Raw genomic sequence first — 20,276 nt, 5'->3', positions numbered from 1 at the left:
GGTATTTCATTCTTTGTCTTCATCACTCTATATTCTGTTTTCCTGTGTTCTCAGATCAGCCACACAGGACGAGTCTGGTAGCAGAGACCAGCACTGTAGAGATACATCGTGATGACTCTGAGGAAGAGCTTGGGATGCGCATTGTGGGTGGACGAGACACTCCTCTGGGCAATATTGTGGTGCAGGAAGTGCTGAAAGACTCTCTGATTGCCACTGATGGTAAAATAATGCCTGGAGACCATATTCTAGAGGTAAGCAAGCTGCATAAATATGTGGAAGGGTTCACAAGACCCTAAGAGGAGGGTGTTTATAGGTGGTGGTGGTGTGGGGGGGGGGGGGGGGAGTGGTTCACAAGTTAGTTAGCTTCCACTCCAGCATAAAAAATTGCATATATTTCTGAACCGCTAGGCTTTTAACAATCCTTATAGAAAATGTTACCTGTCTTGTCAGGTGACTTTGCCTATGCAATAATCTCTAGATCTGTCTCACAGAAGCCCTGTGTGAGACTGATACAATAACATGGACACTATACATGCAGAGAGGAAGCACCAACACTTATAAGAAAGATGTAGGCCCAACAGCTTGTCCACATTGTCACATTGTTATGCAGATTTCAGCAATGCATTTTGTGTCTTATACTAGCAGGCACGTTTCACCACCCTTTTGGTGGTGAAAACAAAGCCCCGCCCCAGTCGTGATAAACCCCGTCCACTGCCAGTGGGAAACCCCACCCACCCCTGGACACTTTGGAGTAATGAGGTGTTATACAAGAATCCTAGTGTAACCATCCCCACAGCTGTGTAGGAGCAGATAAGATGGTGTCTCCCTGTCAGCAGTGACCTCTCCCTCAGCTTAGCACCCATGGTAACCCCCCCCCCCCCCCCCCCATCCACCTAGGACCCACGCTGACTTCTCCCTACCCAGCATTAGCACTGCAATGATCCTGCCTCCCCCAGCACCCACACTGACCTCCTCCTCCCCAGCACACACACCGACCTCTCCCTCCCCCACCACCAACATTGACCTTTCCTTCCCCTAGAAGCTCCCTTCCTGTCCCCAGCAGAACCCATAGTGACCTCCCCAGCATCCAAATTGACCTCTCTCTCCCCCAGTACCCCCAGTGACTTCCCCTTCCTGCAGCACCCACACTGACCTCTACGTCTCTCAACATCCACCCACACCCCTTCCCCCTATAGCTGGCACCTAGGACTAACACCCACATGACACCAAGTACCTGCACCCAGGCCTGACATTGCACCCAGTACTCACACCTGCACACAGCCTCCACATGGCCCTCACTATCTGCACCAAGCACCCACTTAACCAGTACCCGCACCCAAAGTACCTGCATTTAAAACCCAATGCCCACCCATAGCCAGCACCCAGTACAGGCATGGCACTAAGTATTTGCAACGTTGTCACACCCAGTACCTGCACCAAGATCTCACATGGCATGAAATACCTGCGATCAACACCCGCATGACACTCAATATCCACCCATAGCCAGGACCCATTTGACACCCTGTACCCACACCCTGTACCCACATGACAGCCAGCATCTGCATTCAGCAACCACATGACAGCCAATACCCCCTTCCCCCCCCCCCCCCCCACACACACACACCCTAGCCAGAAACAAGGAGGGGGAACCATGCGGTGCAGCCAGCGCTTCTGTGAATGAATGTATGTTTCAAGCAGAGGGGCTCAGGGGGATGGTTTGGGACAGTTGGAGAGCCGGGGGGGGGGGGGGGGAGGTTTGAAAGTCACATGTCATTGCAGGGTAAGGGGGTTGGGGGGGGGTAAGGTCCCCCACCACTTGTAGGTACTACTGTGCATTGGGGGGCCTGCAAGGCCCCTATTTTAAATTTGAGCACCTCCCACTTAAGGACCCTCTGCACGGCCTTGTATACTAGTACATCAGACAGTGCATAGACAAAACCGACTACTGGAGTGCTGTGCAGGGCATATGTGGGACCAACAATGCATTGCTGCACACGTTTTGATGTGCGATGCAGCGCTATCCTATTCAGTATTATTGTATGACATTGGTGCAGTAACAGAGAGCAGTGTTATAAAAATGCACGGCCCCCTACATTGCATAGTGTGCACAAAGGGCCCGTGTCTACTAGTGTGGAATACTGTACACAGTGTTTCCCCACATGTGGGAAAATGCTGCCTATTCAGTTAACAGGCTTGCCCTCCGAATTGCATGCTGGTGCGTTTTGGACAGCATGTCAGTTTAGCGCAGCACACACCTGAATCTCTATAGCTATGCGTGGCACAGCTTTAGTGATTCGTCTTTGCAACAGCATGGGTGTCACGTCAGATTTGGAAAAAGGCCCTAAGTACTGTGAGAAAACAAACATGGCTGTCACCATCATGGAGAAGTAGGAAAATCAGTTACTTTTTGTGCTTTGCTGCACTCATCAGGGGATATGTTGTTAGACAGGCTTCCTTTAACAAGGTATTTTTTTTAATTGTTATAAATTTGTCTATTATACCTGTACAGGCTCATGAGTGAGCAGTGGGGAAGAACAGCACTAGACAATAGTTCTTATTGTTTAGCAGTCTGCCTGTAAGACGTCCTGGGACAACATTATTCATGGTAGAATTTTTTTTTTTTTCCAGAGAAAATCAAAATTATCTCTGATAACAAAAATCTAGAGTGTATGGGGCTTTACATGTGTAAGCTGCATGTCCCTGGCTGCAGGTGCGTGAGGCTGCTTATAAAGACCTTTGATTAAATGCGGTATAGGACTAGGGCTGTTTATATCTGAGCCACATCAGTTTGCCATCTCTCTCACAGACTTTCCTAGTTAAATATGAAATATGCTCTATTTAGAGCATCAACATCATAATAAAAATCTGGATTGTCCGGGAGAGAATAGTCCTCTTTGTGTTGCATCTAATCTGGCTTGAAATTGGCTAGTTTTATAGACACCTTTATGATGTTGAGAAGGGTGGAAGAATGTTAAACTATAAACAGTACTTACTTGTAGTGCACTAAATCACTGCGGCTACATATTTCGTAACCTATACAGAGTTTATACATTCAGAATAAAGTAAGACATTATTTAATCTTATGAACTTTATAGCATTTAACTATGAATGTTACTAATATTTGTCCTAACAGTCTGAAGCACAAATGATCTGTCACTTGCTTCGTAAAGAGATGTTTTCTGGATTCTTGCCATCTTTTTGTTATTTTCTATTACAAAAGCTTTGCATATTGTTTAAAGATGCCCACTAATGAGTCTTGACTGTACAATTTATCAAATCTATGTAGTAGAAAGTAAATTGAGTGATTATTCTTTTGAATAGATACTTTAGGTAGTCCCTCATATTGCATAGTCATGGTGAGATTGTACAGTCAAGATTGTATCATTAGTGGGCACCTTAACACCAGTCACAATTGTTCTGTTGTACTACAGTTCCTAGTACAACAGAACAATTTTGACTGGTGTTAAGGTGCCCACTAATGATTCAATCTTGACTGTACAATCAGCGTGGTGTTACAGGTGGCAAAGCAATCATCGTTATAAATTTTGTTTGAGGGATTTTGTTTTTACATTTCCCAGGTTAATGGATTGAACATTAGCAATGTGTCCCACAGCCAAGCTATTGCCTTACTTCGCCAGCCGTCATCTATCCTGTACCTCACGGTGCTCCAAGAGAAAGGCTTCTCTCAGAGGTCTCAGCGTGCAGAAGCCAGTGCTGTGCCCAGTGTGGGTAAGGAGGTGATCCAGGTTGCACTTGTGAAACGGGATCGGTCTGAACCTCTCGGAATCAAGCTGGTCAGGAAGACTGAGGAGCCTGGAGTTTTTGTTCTGGATTTGTTAGATGGAGGATTGGCTGCAAAGGACGGGAGGCTGAGATGTAATGATAAAGTGCTATCCATTAATGGGCATGACTTGAGACAAGGAACCCCAGAGACGGCAGCACAGATCATTCAGGTAATAGTCCCCACCCTAGTGTTTTCTCAGCACAGGCAGTTGGTTAGAGGTTCTGATTTATAATAACGCACTTTGAGATTGTAGGTTTTCTGTGTGTACTTTAACACAAAGGTGATTGGGTTGAGTAGGAAGATGCTGCACCATGGTGATGTTTACTCTCTCCTCATGAGCTCCTCCTACAAAATGGAGATTTCTGTGTAGTTGTTGATTCTAGCTTTTTATATGAGATATTTCTGCTGGACTCGATACATTTTCTTTCTTTACATTGGCTTCAATTCACTAATCATTACCACATTTGGTAATGCAGAAAACAGCTGATTTTACCAAACATTCAATCAAATGTCAGTTCAGGCTGTTGCTGCTTGAGAAACTAAAACACCTCCGTAAAAGTCAATTCACAAAGATTAGAGTATGCAGTAAAACAAATATTTGTGACCAGCCTGGAGCTGTCAGTAAGATAACATACAGCTATTTGGTAAAATGGACAGGCATAAGATGAGGAGCCACCCCATCTAACAACTCACTCCATTGGTGCTGATGTACTTCTAGGTTGGGACATCAGAAAGTGAACACACAGAAACACAGGAGCAGGGCCTATACATAAGTTTCCTCTGCATCCCTTTAGACATTAAATAGGCAAATATGCTGGGTCCCCGGTTCGAATCCTAGCCAGGTCAACACCTGCAAGGAGTCTGTATGATCTCCCCATGTCTGTGTGGGTTTCCCAGAGGCACCCCGGTTTCCTCCCACCCCCCCCCCCAAAAAAATACAGATAAGTTAATTGGCTTCCCCCTAAAAATTGGCCCTAGACTTATGACATATGACTCTGGTAGGGATTACATTGTGAGCCCCTCTGAGGGACAGTTATGTGACCGGACAATATACTCTGTACAGTGCTGTGGAAGATGTTGGCGCTATATAAATACTGTTCCTGCTGTGGAGCATTGCTTATACCCCCTCCATAGAACAGAACAGGCTGCCAGAATGTAGCTAAGCATTGGATCTGTACAGCGCTGCGGAAGAGGGCGCTATATAAATGCGCTGCTAACTTAGCGTTGCTCCCTGTAAAGTACCGGCCGCTCCTATGAGCCCACAATAAGCCCCATCGTTCTCGTGGATTGGAAGGATGTGATCCTTGCACTTTGATTGGCCCAATAGGCTACTTGTCATCTGTATGGCTGATATTGTGGTGAAACCCCACCCACAGTGTGATGTCCTGACCGTTTTCTGTCTGTGAACCTTGTTGCATTGTGGAAAATAACTGATGTTTCCAACTGCCAAGCAAGTAATATCTCCCTTTGTGCATAGAACGCTCAATAACCGCAAGCCATCACCTGGCAGAACTAAAGATGTCACCATGTGATAAGTTTCAGAATGTAAATAGGGAGAGGAAGGATTTTACATTAGGCAAACGCTGAGTAAATCCTTTATAAATTGTTGTAAAAAAAAAAAAAAATTTGCAATTTTTATTCTTTACATTATTTTCATAATCATGTCCCTACAATCAACAGGAGGTATGAAATGTCTGTAAAATATTTTACTTGCAACTAAAGTGAAATATTCATTTGGGATGACGTTGCCTTTATATTCACAAGCATGTCTTTTTTTATGTAAGTGCGACAGGTGCTGTCTGGTAAAATTGACTTCTAACATGCTCTCAATGTTGTTTCCCAGATGAGTGAAGCCCGAGTGAACTTTGTGGTTCTCAGACAAAGCACACCAGCAGCCATGGATGTGACTGAAGAGGGTACCTCCTCAGGAAGCAGCAGCAGTAGCAGCAATGGAGGAAGCCCTGTCCATGCACGCCGGAGGCAGAGCCAGCAGTCCTGCAGAAGGAGATCCACACCTCAGAGGGTAAGTGTTCCTCCCATTAATTCTACAAACACAGGCGAGGAATGCCTCAGCAGCTTGTCTGTAATGCCAAAAATCAGTTAATGGCAGATTTTGCTGTTACTAAAATGTATTTAGAGCATCTGTAATGCAAATACAGGTAGTCCCCTAGAAACTTGGGAACACCCAACATACCAACTGTCTGAAAATGTGAAATTTGATTTTGCCGGAACAAGTCCATTTTTTTTCTTCACAAATACCTTGTAGTGTTTGTGGGGGGGGGATTGGTGTGACACAGGGGGACACGGAGGAATACAGGAGACAGAGGTGGCACAGAGGGGAATATTAGAGGTACAGGGAACAGATATGGCACAGTGTTCTGACTTATGGACTGGTTCAAATCTACAGCCCATATCTTGTGTGTTAATCAGGGACTACCTGTACTGCAACTCCATGGCAGGGCTCTGTTTTCTTAGGGTTTCTTCAGGAATAAAGAGATCCCCGGAGCCAGGTAACTAGGTTTCTTAAAGAGAAACTCCGACCAAGAATTTAACTTTATCCCAATCAGTAGCTGATACCCCCTTTTACATGAGAAATCTATTCCTTTTCACAAACAGACCATCAGGGGGCGCTGTATGACTGATATTGTGGTAAAACCCCTCCCACAAGAAACTCTTGAGTAGTACTTCTGGCAGTTTCCTGTCTGGGAACCTTGCTGCATTGTGGGAAATAGCTGTTTACAGCTGTTTCCAACTGCCAAAAACCATGCAGCAGCTACATCACCTGCCAACAGTAGAAATATCACCATGTAATGTCAGAATGTAAATCAGGGATTTAAAAGATTTTACAATGGGAAAACACTGACTAAATCATTTATACATAATTATTGTAAAAATGAAGCAATTTTTTTATTACATTATTTTCACTGGAGTTCCTCTTTAATAATTATAGCTGGGAACTAACTTTAGAATTGTTATTTAATTTACTAGCAACTGACATGAAGAGACTGGCTCTTGAATTCCATCTTAATTTCTCCACCCCTGCCTTATTATCTTACTATATGTAATCCATTTAACCTATTCCAGACAGCGTGGGTTGCACTGCAATAGCTTTGCAAATGATGCACATCATAGATGTCACTGATTTCAAAAATCTTAAAGATGCAGATAAAGATGTACAGTATATTCGTATTTAGAGCAAGGGTATAACTATACAGAAATAAGAACAATGGGTAATACAATCTTATGCATCTGTATTAAAGAAGTTAGTACAATAGCATAGAACCTCTGCAGAAAATAATTGTTAGGAAGAATTCAAATAAAGTCGATCAACCTGTCAACAGATTGAGCCTTTAAGCGATTCATTAGTGAAAGAAAGCAGCAGATAAAGACTGTTACATTAGTTTGTTGGAGAAGGTCTATGCAGGAGGGTACCAATCATTGTCTTGTACACTGGCAAAGAGTGGTACTGTGACCATGTGTGTTCCATGTTCCTATCTGCCAAATTAGGGACAGTAAAGATCACAGTTGAGTGAATGACTTTTTGATGATTATAAATCCAAAACCCACATTACTGAGTTGAAGAGCACTCTTAGTCTGATGGAGATGCCAATGTTCTATAAGGACATAATAATGCATAATATTACTTTGTTTTGGAGACAGAAATGGACAGAAGTAATGGATTTAAATGTTGTAGTAGGCTTAACCACTTCCTGTCAGTACAGCAATTCTAGAAAAGTCAGCAATATGGATGCGCAAACTAACTGCAGTAAAACTAAAACAAGGATTTGCCCACCACTACCAACACTTCAAAACTAAAATATTTGTCTTACGGTGTTGGGATTCACAAAACAAAATCCATGTTTTAAGTTTTTGGGATTTTATGGTTACACAGTCACACGTTTAGGACAAAGAAATAGAAGACTTTGTTTCACATTCTTAGGCCATTACACATGCTAAAGGACTCTTGGCCGATGCCATCTCTGCCAAGAAACTAGCATGTGTATAGCTGCCCCGATGCACCTGGCAAAGGGGTCTGGAATGCTGGGTCATCTCAATGGAGCAAACTGCACCTCCTCTTTACCCCTCCAGGCTGTAGCCTCACAACATGTCTGTATTGCACTCTCCTCCAAACTGTCAGCTAAGGGATTGAGCCCCAATCTCTGCAGGTGACAAATTTTGTGCATGTGTGTGCACAACACACTGAAAAATCACCATGTACTCTGTGTTCTCAGACAGCTGCTCTACACCCCTCAGTACACTTTTGAGCAATAACTTTGTACTTGACAATATACCTCACAGGTCCACTGAAAGCTGGTGAGCACCAGCCTCCTCAGAAGGCTGCAAAAGTGAGCACCACAGGCTCCACTGATGGCATCTATACGTCTTGTCATGCCTCGGTTAGCAGCAATGCATCCAGTATTGCAGAGCACAAGGAGCAATCACAAAACCCAGGTGCTCCTCAGGCCCTTGTAGCTAGTACGGTTCTTAAAGTCCACTATGCTCTAAAGCTTTGCTACCCATACCAGTGTCTGTGTTTTAGGTATAGGCCCTGCTGTCCCCTCCAGTGACTAAGTGTACCCCAAGCATCTGTCCATTAGTGCCATGTTCTGCCTGACAATGCTACCTGCAGGTCCTCCACCTCTGTGTGGAAGAGATAAAGCTGAAAGCCTCTTCCACACTTTCTGCAATATTGGGAGAATGCAGAATGAGTATCCCCGTATCTCACTTGCATTGAAAGCACATATCTCAGTAACTTTGGTTCTATCCTGAGGGAGGATGATCACCTGCAGAAACATAATTATGTACTTTTTTATCCCTGGCCTTCATATTATGCAGGATCAGCCTGTAGGATATCCTGGCTTGGAGAAGACTATGACCTTGAAGAAAGAGCCAAGAGAGTCTCTAGGAATTACTATAGGAGGAGGCCGGGATCATAGGAACAAGCTCCCCATCTATGTCTCCAGCGTTCAGCCGGTTGGCTGTCTGTTCAGGGATGGCAGAATAAAGAAAGGTAATTCTCTCACTGGTCTTCACTTTTGTTTCACTTGCAACATGAAGGTAGTATAGCATATTTTAGAAGTGCAGTAAATGTCTTATAAGCGTGTTCTCTGTCAGCATATATTGTCAGGGGCGTTAAAAGCCCTAGTTTATCCTCCCTTTATTAATGTATGTAATTCATCATAATGCCAAGTTCTTAATATTGCACATCTGTACTTTTTGCAGTAACTGTATTGAAAATACCTGACGTGCTGCATCCAGTAACTCTTTGCCAGAAGAGAGGAAGTCCCTTCCCCAGCAAAGATCGTACCACCTGCTCTAGTCCACCTCCTCCCACTGCTTGAAGATTGAACCCTTTGTGCCCCCCAAAAAACTAGGTCTCCCTCATGTAATGTGTACCCCCTGGGCATGTGGCGAGTGTGGACGCTTAACTCACCTGTCTGCAGGCGCACCTCCTTCAGTGTCCCGTGTCTTTTCTCTATTGCTGCCAGGGGGCGCTAGTACCCTGTTACCCAATGGCATGTCTGCGACCTCCTACATGCCATTGGGTCACGAGTACAGGTGCCCAGCAGTGATACAGAGAAGACACTGGAGGTAGCACGCCAGTGGACAGGCACCATTACCAATCTCACTCACACAAAGGAGGACACTGGCTGTGATGTCCTTTGGTTGTCGGGAAGTCGAACACCGCTCCACATATGACCGAGGTCTTTTGAGCGATACCTTTCCAGCTTGCCGGATCAATTGTTTAAATCGGGTGGCCATGTTGCAGCATTGCTCTCTGGCAGATTCGATCACCATATATTATTATTGATGCCACACATTGAGTAATGTATGGTCACCTTAACAATCTCCTACTCTGCAGCTAATTACTCTGTGTAGCAAGATGGGACATTTCTATGCGTTCCGTACAGCACGGAGTACAGATTGCAGGTTGACAAAAAATACATTTTGGCTTCAGGCAGGTTTGGGAATCAATGGCTGGCTGCAACTTGAAATGCAATTATACTCTTTAATAACATTGAACTACAAGAAGTGGAGTTTCCCTTTTAGAATGAGGTGGAGTGTTCTCTTATCTTCATTGTGGCTGTGTCCAATGCATGCTTAGTCTGTATTGTTTGAAATATAAGTTTAGCAGATTCTTTTTATATTTTGTCGTTATTGGTTTATGTTGACATTGATGTTTAGGTTTTATGCATGCCAGTCCATTTCTGCTGTTGAAAAGGACAATTGGCTCGGGCGTAAACTATTTATTGAATTTGACAGTAGGAAGAAAGCCGATACAGATAGAAATTAGAAATGAACCGTGAATTGCTACTTTTTTAATGCAAACCTGATTCCACTTCATATGCAGATTGAAATTAGATCAATCATAATGGTCTACAGATGAATTTGACTGCTCCAATTTTAATTTCCATGGAATTTGCAACCAAATTTGCATCAACTCCAAAAAATTACCTAGAAATATATGGTTTAAAAATTCACAAAGAATAATTAGTCTTTTGTTGTTCGTTCAGAGAATGACCAATGTTTGAACTTTGTCTAGAAGAAATCAGTATATTTAGTATTACTAGTATTGCTTTTTGTTGATCTTTTACTAGACCTCTCATTTGCAATGTAAGTGTTTCAGCAGTGTTCACTTCCGTACCAGATGTCTGTATCTCAGCTTGTATAAGAATGTGAGGAACTGTTGTGAATGATCATTCCTCTCTGCACAGGTGATATCCTCCTTGGTATAAATGGAACTGACTTGACTTGCCTGACCTATATGGATGCAGTGTCTGCTCTAAAATCGAATGCAGCTTCACACACTGTGATTCTGAAGGCCTTGGAGTTGCCAGCAGCAGAGCGACAAGGGGAGCCCACAGAAGGTGCAGCAGAAGTCATGAGAGACCCTGGAGGTGTCTGGTCCCCTCTATGGGTGCAATGGCTTGGCCTTCCCAGGTTTGTTATCATCCAGGCCTCTTGGCTTGTATCACTATCTTGTCACTTTAGTCTGAACTGTGATATTGTTTTGGTAATGTACATATTAAAGCGGAGCTGAACTCAGAACTGCCTCTCTGCTCTAAAAGATACACAACAGCATAATAACCTTTAAACAAAAACATTTGTTACAGCTGATACAAATCCTAAAATAAATCTATAGTATTTCTACTTCTTGCTTTTTATGGAAGCAGACATATTGTTAACATCCTGTGCTTTCAAATGAGCGTATCTGCTGTGGCAGTCAGCTGACACAGGAGAGCTCAAATTACAACATGTAATTAGACACACATGAGAGGGAATTAGACAGGCTAAACTCTCTAAATACATACAGGGTGCATTCCTTATGTCCTGTGCAAGAGTTCAGGTCCACTTTAAGAAGTCGCTTTTAATGTTACTCAGTTTTAGACTATTTCATTCTATTCCTGTGTCTGCAGAATATAGCATGTTGCACACATAGCTGGGAAACACAAACAAACCTACCCCATAATAATCTTTGAGGGTCATCCTCTTCCTAGCCACATACAGTTGTGTTCCCAATTGTTCAACCCCCACTGATATTGAGTGTTTTGATCATTTCAGTCATCTTGTTTACAATTAAATCAAAGAGGCACTTGTAAGTCAGACAAATAGAACATAACATTTATAATGAAACGACCACAAATGTTTTTTTTCTGTGCTCACATCATTATCAGTTTTATTCAACCCCCAAGTGACATTCATTCTTAGTACTTAGTACAACATCCTTTTCCAGTTATAACAGCTTTTAAACGTGAAGCATAGCTTGACACAAGTGTCTTGCAGCGATCTACGGGTATCTTAGCCCATTCTTCATGGGCAAAAGCTTCCAGTTCAGTCACATTCTTAGGCTTGCGTGCTGCAACTGCTTTCTTTAAGTCCCACCAGAGGTTCTCAATCGGATTTAAGTCTGGTGACTGCGATGGCCACTCCAAAATGTTCCAGCCTTTAATCTGCATCCATGCTCTAGTGGACTTGGAGGTATGCTTGGGATCATTGTCCTGTTGGAAGGTCCAACGTCTCCCAAGCCTCAGGTTTGTGATGGACAGCATCACATTTTCATCCAATATCTCTTGGTACTGAAGAGAATTCATGGTACCTTGCACACGCTGAAGCTTCCCTGTACCTGCAGAAGCAAAACCGCCCCAAAGCATGATTGACCCCCGTCATGCTTTACAGTAGGCAAGGTGTTCTTTTCTTCATAGGCCTTGTTCTTCCTCCTCCAAACAACATAGCATTGATCCATGGGCCCAAACAGTTCTTATTTTATTTCATAAGTTCACAGAACACTACCACAAAAGTTTTGGGATAGTGTATTATAAAGGTGGTCTTGGGAGAAGGGGGCACAATCTTTAAGGTAGTTTGGAGAAAAGAAAGGAAGGTGGCTTAAAAGTTTGAAGGTGCACAGATGTTGATTGTTAATGCTCGTACTTCAAGGTCCAGAAGCTGCCAATATACGCTTATGTATGTTAAAGCAATTGTTCTCAGTTCTGTAGACTGCATTAGCTATTTTCATTTCCTGGAAAGTTTTATGTTCTACTCAGTCAACACCGAAGAGAGGTTGTCAGACCTGTGAACTCTGTGGCAGCTGCCTGTAGGACCTGTGAAGAGGTGTGTTAACCCAGCTCTGACTGGTGTTCACTGACTAGCAAATATCATTGTGTTCCTGCTGACAACATGCATACCATGCTGTGTACTTGTACTGCTTACTAATTTTTGGATTCAGTGTGGCTGCCTTCCTGTTTGCAGTTGTCTGTATATTTCTCCCTTGATATTTGTTACTTTGTACAATGTGTAAGTAGTGTATGACTGTATTAGTGTTAATAAGGCTGTGTTTCTTGCCCACAGCTCACTGCATTGGTGTCGGCACATTTCTCTACAGAAGAGTACATTTGAAAGCTGGGGCTTCAGCATTGTTGGAGGTTATGAGGAGACCAAGGGCAATCAGCCATTCTTCATTAAAACCATTGTACCGGCTACACCAGCATTTTTTGATGGACGATTAAAGTAAGTGCTAAATGCTGGACAAAAATAAATGGCTGATTGGATTGAAATTGGTTACTTTATGCAATGGATAGATTCATCTTCACTTTGACTATGGATTAGTGATGAGCACAAATTTCTATTAATTGACTTCAACTGGAAGGCGGAGGTTGGGGGATACTAAATGACTTACCGTAGAATTTCTCACATTTGCTTGTTAAATACATCCTCCCCTAGAAGCTTTGATTTGCTAACCCTGACTTTTGTGTCTCGAGTCAGTAAATGTGGTGCCCTTTTGATAAAACTACCATGAAAACAAACCTGTCTCTATACATCTAATCAACCATTCTACAACTTCAGTAATGATAAAATATTGCCTAGTGACCAGCGGTATGTAATGTATTTTTCATGTGCCAACTGTTTCAACTGGGAATGGGTTTGTACCCCCTTACCAGTTCACATTCTGTAAGACTCCTCACTAGTGATTAGCAAATTATTCAAAATCATTCAGTGCGAATCCCTTCTGAAACAGGTTGAAATTAAACTGAGCAAGTCAAACCAGAAGCCAGTGAACTTATCTGAAGCGGCTGGCTTTATCGGCTCATTTGCTTTGGCTTCTGGGATCAGTGGAAAGCCATGTTAGATGCTTTTACTTATCACATTTCATAGCAGGCATGTTGTCAGCTGTTAGCAATGTAACAGTGAGGGCTCGTTCACATTAGGGGCGGTTTTGCCCTGTTTTTTGAGTGCAAGTGATTTTCAAAATCGCCCCCAAAACGCTTGTGCAATGAATCTCTATGAGAATGTTCATATCAGAGCAGTTCTTGCTCTGTGCGTTCAGCACAGCGGTGCCTGGACCATTTTGGGGGGCGATTTTGCTATAATGGAAGGTATTGGAAGAGTGCTTAACGCTCACAAAATCGCTTTGTGGGTCGATAGTGTTTGCGTTTTAAGTAAATACATAGCACTTATTATTTTTCGGGTCAAAGAGTTCACTTCCCAACTTGCATCAGGGAGTGAATTAAATGCTCAGGAAAAGCGCTTTTCACAAAAACGGAACACCCACCCAAGCGCCGGGAATCGGAAAACAAAAATTGTGACAAAAACACCCCAACACAAACGCTGACGCGTGCAGAACGCAGTGTGAACGAGCCCTGAGGGCCTGTTTGGAAAACTGTGTGCTTGGTCAGAAGTGCAAGTTTCTCCCCAGAGGGAGGATTCCTCATTGTGGCAAGTCTTATATGCTTATGCCTTGTCAAACAATTCATATGACCTACAAATGCCTCGATGGGAATTGAATGCCAAAGGGTTGTATATACAAAGTCACAGTATGTTTTTGGTACCTGCTGACCACCTAGTCATAGTCATGAATGGCATGTGAGTCTCCTGGCTCTGCACTTACATGATCCACATTAAACTCCAGAAGACCTAGATGATTTAATCAAAGACCTCCTAGTTAAGGCAAGTAACAATTGGAGGGTGGAACCCCCCCCCCCCCCAAAAAAAAAATATTTGTGGGGGAGTTTATAAAAAAAGTTTGGACAACGTGTTTTGCAGATATAATACTGCTTACTCAAGTCGCTGCAAGTGTGTTCAGCCACATTTAAAGCACACCTGAAGTGAGAAGAATATAGGGTCTGCCATATTTATTTCCTTTTAAACAATGTAAATTGCCTGGCTGTGTTGCTGATCTTCTAATACTTTTAGTCACAGACCCTAAGCAAGCATGCAGATCAGATGTTTCTGACTGAAGTCTGACTGGATTAGCTGCATGCTTGTTTCAGGTGTGTGATTCAGCCACTACCGCAGCCAATGAGATTAACAGGGCTGCCAGGTAACTGGTATTGTTTAAAAGGAATGTATGGCATACATACTGAGAGCTGTGTCTGTCTTGAGTACAACTCTTGTACTGAAATTCTGAGTGTAAGACACTGGTATCAGGAGGGATAAGGAATTGTGCTCCCCAATTATGTTTTCTTCCTTCCTTTCTTTGTTTGAAAGTATAGCATAATTTATGTTTACAATTTGGGGCTTCAAAAGCATTGATTTTAAATAGTTAATTATACCATGTATTTTTAGAAGTTGACCTGTTTATTTGCAAAATCTGCACATTTTAGAGTAAGGAGTTAGCTCAAGCCAGAATAACTTATTAAGGGACTAAAGACATTTTGTAAGGGACCTAAAAACCACTTCACCCAAAGAGCTATGCTAAATATACATTTGCCTTCTTGAAACAAAGGGTATTTGTGAATCAGCTAACATGAGCAGGAAGGAACTCCCAAGATGCATCACTTATGCAGATTAATTCAGTTTCCAAATCCTTTACATCCCTGCTTAGCTGAGCTTCAGGCATGGATGAATGATAACTGGTTGAAACTGAATGCTGACAAAACTGAGGTCCTGTTTGTCCAAAGCCAGTGCTCGCCATCAAAACAGCTCTATCCTAAAGCAACACCAATCAGGATTGGGAATTCAGACATAAACAGCTCCAACCTTGTGCGCAGCCTTGGCGTACTAATCGATGGGGAATTGAGTTTCAGAAACCAAATTTCATCTGTAGTTAAATCTTCCTTCTTTCATCTGAAGAACATTGCAAAGATTAAACATCTGATTCCCCCAGAGGATCTTCAAACCCTAGTCCACGCCTTCATCACATCACGGCTGGACTACTGCAATGCCCTTTATGCTGGCCTCCCCAAAAAAGACTTGCGTCGCCTGCAATTAGTGCAGAATGCTGCTGCCAGATTGCTAACAAACCAGCCTCGCCACTGTCACATTACACCGATCCTTCGCTCACTGCACTGGCTACCAGTACAATGGAGAATACTCTTCAAGATTGGACTGCTGACATTCAAATCCCTGCACAATCTGGGCCCTGGATACATGAAGGACTTGCTGAAGCTGCACCACACCTCTCACAACCTCAGATCAGCAAGTTCTATAAACTTGGTCACTCCCAGAGTGCACCTCAAAAAATCTGGAGACAGAGCCTTCTGTCATGCTGCCCCTACTCTTTGGAACTCCCTACCACACCCAGTAAAGACAGCACCATCCCTGGAGCTATTCAAATCCAGACTGAAAAGCCACCTGTTTAGCCTGGCATTTCCAGATTTATAAAATTCTTCCCCTGTACCACGATGGTCGGAGCCATGCTTATGCGCTTTGAGTCCCACGGGAGAAAAGCGCTTTACAAATGTTATTTGTTGTTGTTGTTGAAAAGCCCAGTATATATGCAGAGCTGCTGGTATACAGTATGCCTGTAGCCTATTCATTTTATAGAACTGTACCAGTCTACCTTGCAGGCAGCAGTTTCAGGCTTAAATGGAGCCACATCTGTGCAAGGCCTGGTTCAGTATGACTTTTCAGGTAGGATTTGGGAAATAAGTTTTACAGAGTACCCAAAGAACAATATGCCTAGCACTGATGAGATCCAGTTTCAGCTGGAATCCGTGAATGTGAAGGAGGGGGTTACAGTGAAGGAGGGGGTGGGCTTCTGTAAACATAGAAGGGAACATTCAAACATCTCTATTAGCAGAAACCTCTCTTCAATATGTAACTTTTTTTTTTTCTTTTTCTCTACAGGTGCGGGGATGAGATTGTAGAAGTAAATGGCGTCTCTGCTATGGGAATGAGTAATGCTGAGCTGATCCCGATGCTGAAGGAGCAGAAGAATAGGGTGACGCTGACTGTGGTCTCTTGGCCCGGGAGTCTAGTATAATTGTAGGAACTTTCACACTTCACTCTCTTGTTCCAAACCCTAACCGTGTGCGCATGGTTCCCTACAGCTCTGCACATAACCGCAATCCGTTTCTAGTAATAAGATCCTGGTATGATGCAGTCTAGGTGATTTATATCATAAATGTCAAGCCTTCCCATTGATGAAATGGGTCTCCACTGCATTTCTTGCAATTATGACACATTTTATATGTGATTTAAAGGGACCCAACGCACTAAAAAGGGTTGATCTTCATGATTTGGACAATCCATTGAACTTGCACTTTCCACCTTCAGAGCTCTTCCTAATGATTTCACATGTCATTGATAAATGAAGTTTGCTGTTACACAGCATTGTTATTTTACAGTGTGTAATGTTGCCTTAAATTTTAAGATAACTTCTGCCTACAGATTTTGCCTTTAATTTATATGTGAGATGCTGTAATGAGTACTATAAGGGTTTTGTAGTAAACACAAAGTTAATCTAAACCTGGTAGTTATATACATCAGCAATCTTCAAACATTGGCTGGACTTTGCGCTATATGTTAGTAAACTTTCATTGTTTTCTAATTTTTACTTAGATACATTGCAACTGATTTTTTTTCCCAAGGTTCCTGTGAGCTGGACAATATGCAAACCTAGCCTACATTTAGTCTATTGGGTGGCTAAAGTTTGCCTGTGTCATGTATGACTAGGTGGGATGCAGAAAGCATTTTTGTTTGTGGTTTACTGTTTTGTGGAGAGAAAAAAAATCTGTTCTGGTCCATGTATTACAAGGGTTTTGACAATCTTTATTTCATTTTCTGCTCCTTGATTTATAATTAAGGGTAAATAGATCCACCACACAAACTTATTTCTAGAGCAGTTGTTTATGGTTGTTCATCTGAGGTTTGCTTCTCCAGAGTTGCGATGCTTCCTGTTTTTTGCAGGTAAATACGCATGCAGAATATGGATGTTCCTGGAGCACAGGTACTTTAGACTGGACTGCTCTTTGAGGCCTTCACACTGGCCAAATTAAATGTGAAGATTATTTTAATCAACTTAAATTACAAACTGACTCCTTGGCCTGACGTATGTCACAGCAAGTTTTAAATGGAGGGACCCCCCACCCCACTTTATTAGCGGAAAAGGCTTTGATATTACAGGACAAGTTTGCAGAATGTTCTCCAGCCCAAGAGAACCTTTGTACATAAATGGTCTTGATCTGATTTCAGCCTAAATCCATTTTTATAACAAATCTGTTAATTTCCAAAATTCTGGTCATTTCTGTCTCAATAGAGGATGGTACAACCTCTGGAATTGATAACTGACTCAGTAACCTCCTATGAGGACTTTAAAAGGCCCAAACATGCACGATCCTCCTGCAGTATGCAGTAGTACCTGAGCATTTTGCACCTTCATCCAGTGAGACAATAGATATCATGGATGCACCCCAGTAACTGCATGTAGTGCCTTATGTTGTGTTCACCCCTAAAGGACACATTGTTACGCACACAGTCATCCAACTCAACAAATCTATTGTCTCTGGATGTCTTTGGTGCCTATACATAGCCACAGGAATATCTTTTCAGCTTGATGCTTAATGGACAGACACTATCGCAAAGCTAAGTCTGATGGAGGTAGAGAGTAAGAAAACTGAAGTATAAATGTGCTGATCTCAATACTGAGTGAGCTGCAAATTTGATTCTGGTTTAAGTAATCATTTGCTAAGAAGTTAAAAGTGCCTTCCTAGTGTGCCTCTTTGGGGTTCCTTTAGATTTTATAAGCAGCATGCTATCCTGGCAAAAGAATCCGGAGAGTATAGAAGTTATGAATGCCACCTCCTCCACCACCAGTCGACAGAGGACATCTTTAGTGATCCCATGGAAGACTCCTTATTTAAGTGTTGATTGGTGGTGAAGGTAGCTTATTATGCTTAAGTCTTCTGTACAATTCTAATCTGGTTTGTCTAGCAGTTCAACCACTGGCCACAAGCGCCATTCAGCTGCAATTACATGCAGCTAAATAGCAGCATTCGGTAACACTATGCGTGTTACGTTTGACACTTGGTGGCATTAACCTGCAGCAGTCTCATGTTGCGTCTGAGTGCGGCAATGGCTGTACTGAAGTGCAACTACATAGGGGGCAATCTGTCCACCCCTTGAAGCCGAGCACTAGCAACTGTTCAGACGGGAGCAGCTGACTGGGGTTGAATTCACCACCTTCAGCTGCTCTTGGAAAAGGGGCCCAAGACTACTAAAGCACAGAATGGCATTTCCACTAATGGCTCACCCAGTTTCACAATGAGATAATTTTTGCCTTTGGAGAAATCCTCGTTCATCTCGACTCTGCATTTTTCTAAAATAAGTAGATCAGTAGGCACTGAGTAGTCCTGATAAGGAAAAAAAACACATCTCAGGAACATTAAATTAAGCTAAAACAGATTTTTGTAAAATTGTGAAATAAAGTTTGAATTTAAAAAAAGAAATTGTTTATTTTTTTTTTGTGCACTCTGGGACTGCTTCAAGAGAAACTGTGACTAAGAATTGAACTTCATCCCAATCAGTAGCTGATGCCCCATTTTACACGAGACATCTATTCCTTTTCACAAACTGATCATCAAGGGGCTCTTTATGGCTGATAGTGTGGTGAAACCCCTCCCACAGGAAACTGAGGACCATGGTCCTGGCAGTTTCCGATCTGTGAACTTCGTTGCATTGTGGGAAATAGCTGTTTACAGCCGTTTCCAACTGCCAAAAAATCAAGCAGCAGCTACTTCCACTGACATGACCTGCCAGCAGTACAAATGTCACCATGTGATAAAAGTCAGAATGTAAATCAGAGAGAGAAAAGATTTTACAGTGGGAAAACGCTGACTAAATCATTTATACATAATTATTGTAAAAATGAAGCACTTTTTTATTACATTATTTTCACTGGAGTTCATCTTTAAGATTCTGTTCTTACTTATGAGAAGAATGCTAAGACCAGGTTACTTACCAAAGTGCACTTAAAGGAATACTATCAATGCCCAAGTGTTCTAAAATTACAATGTACAAATCATGTCCAAGTAGCTTTCCTACTTTTCATGTTAAATATCAGAGGCAAAAGCTTTAATTTGAGTAGGATTTAGCTATATTGGGACAAATCAATTGCAGAAGGGGTGTCTGCTTCAATGCACAGCCAGTGTTGCATATCAGACTAGAGTATTTTTCTCAGAAAGCAAAAACCTTATGAAAAGCTGTGAGCTTTCTCTCTCTCTCACAGTTACATACATGGTTAACTGATTAAGTGTGAGGGGAATTACCCCTCTCCTCATGGCTCATTCTGCCTTCAGTGAAGTTTGAAAGTATTTTGATAACGGTAAACAAAGAGGTTGCCAGTGAAATGTATACACCAGTACTTAGCAGCACTTCCCAAACCATTCCTATCTCAATTGAAAAAAATATGTAGATCGATAGTTTTCCTTTAGGCTACTTACACACCAAGACGTTGCGTTTTAGGGGACGTTATGGTCGCATAACGTGCCCCTAACGCAACGTATGGTGGTGTTGAAGTTGGACGTCAGATTGAACTGCATTATGCAGCTCTCAAAGCAGCCGCTCCAGCAGTTAGTCATAGGAAGTCCGGTTCTTTTTAAGGATTCGGATCATTTGAATCGGATCATTGAAAAGATCCGGATCTTTGAACCAAATCATTTTACTAGTGAAGCAGACTGGGTGAAATGATTAGCAGGACAGGACTTTCCCTGCACTGTACATTCTGTATGTTCCTGTTTCTCCCAGACAGACATCCACTGTGAACTGAATCTTTCAT

At 42.5% G+C, this 20,276-nt stretch overlaps 1 protein-coding gene across 6 annotated transcripts in view; it reads left to right on the top strand.

Annotated features, from left to right (window-relative positions):
- LOC137527132 (ligand of Numb protein X 2-like) overlaps nucleotides 1–18,948 on the top strand; it is an 80,220-nt gene extending 61,272 nt beyond the window's left edge. For all 6 annotated transcript variants that reach the window (XM_068247557.1, XM_068247556.1, XM_068247561.1 and 3 more), the window contains exons 4-10: nucleotides 55–251; nucleotides 3,579–3,953; nucleotides 5,628–5,807; nucleotides 8,621–8,795; nucleotides 10,501–10,726; nucleotides 12,632–12,790; nucleotides 16,349–18,948. In XM_068247557.1, coding sequence (XP_068103658.1) covers nucleotides 55–251; nucleotides 3,579–3,953; nucleotides 5,628–5,807; nucleotides 8,621–8,795; nucleotides 10,501–10,726; nucleotides 12,632–12,790; nucleotides 16,349–16,484 — 1,448 coding nt within the window. In that variant the 3' untranslated portion in view covers nucleotides 16,485–18,948. The remainder of the gene's footprint in view (nucleotides 1–54; nucleotides 252–3,578; nucleotides 3,954–5,627; nucleotides 5,808–8,620; nucleotides 8,796–10,500; nucleotides 10,727–12,631; nucleotides 12,791–16,348) is intronic.
- The last annotated feature ends 1,328 nt before the right edge of the window (nucleotides 18,949–20,276 follow it).

Source organism: Hyperolius riggenbachi, chromosome 8, assembly GCF_040937935.1.
Source record: "Hyperolius riggenbachi isolate aHypRig1 chromosome 8, aHypRig1.pri, whole genome shotgun sequence".
Taxonomy (NCBI): domain Eukaryota; kingdom Metazoa; phylum Chordata; class Amphibia; order Anura; family Hyperoliidae; genus Hyperolius; species Hyperolius riggenbachi.
Note: the sequence above shows the minus strand (reverse complement) of the source record. Positions and strands in the feature narration are given on the sequence as shown.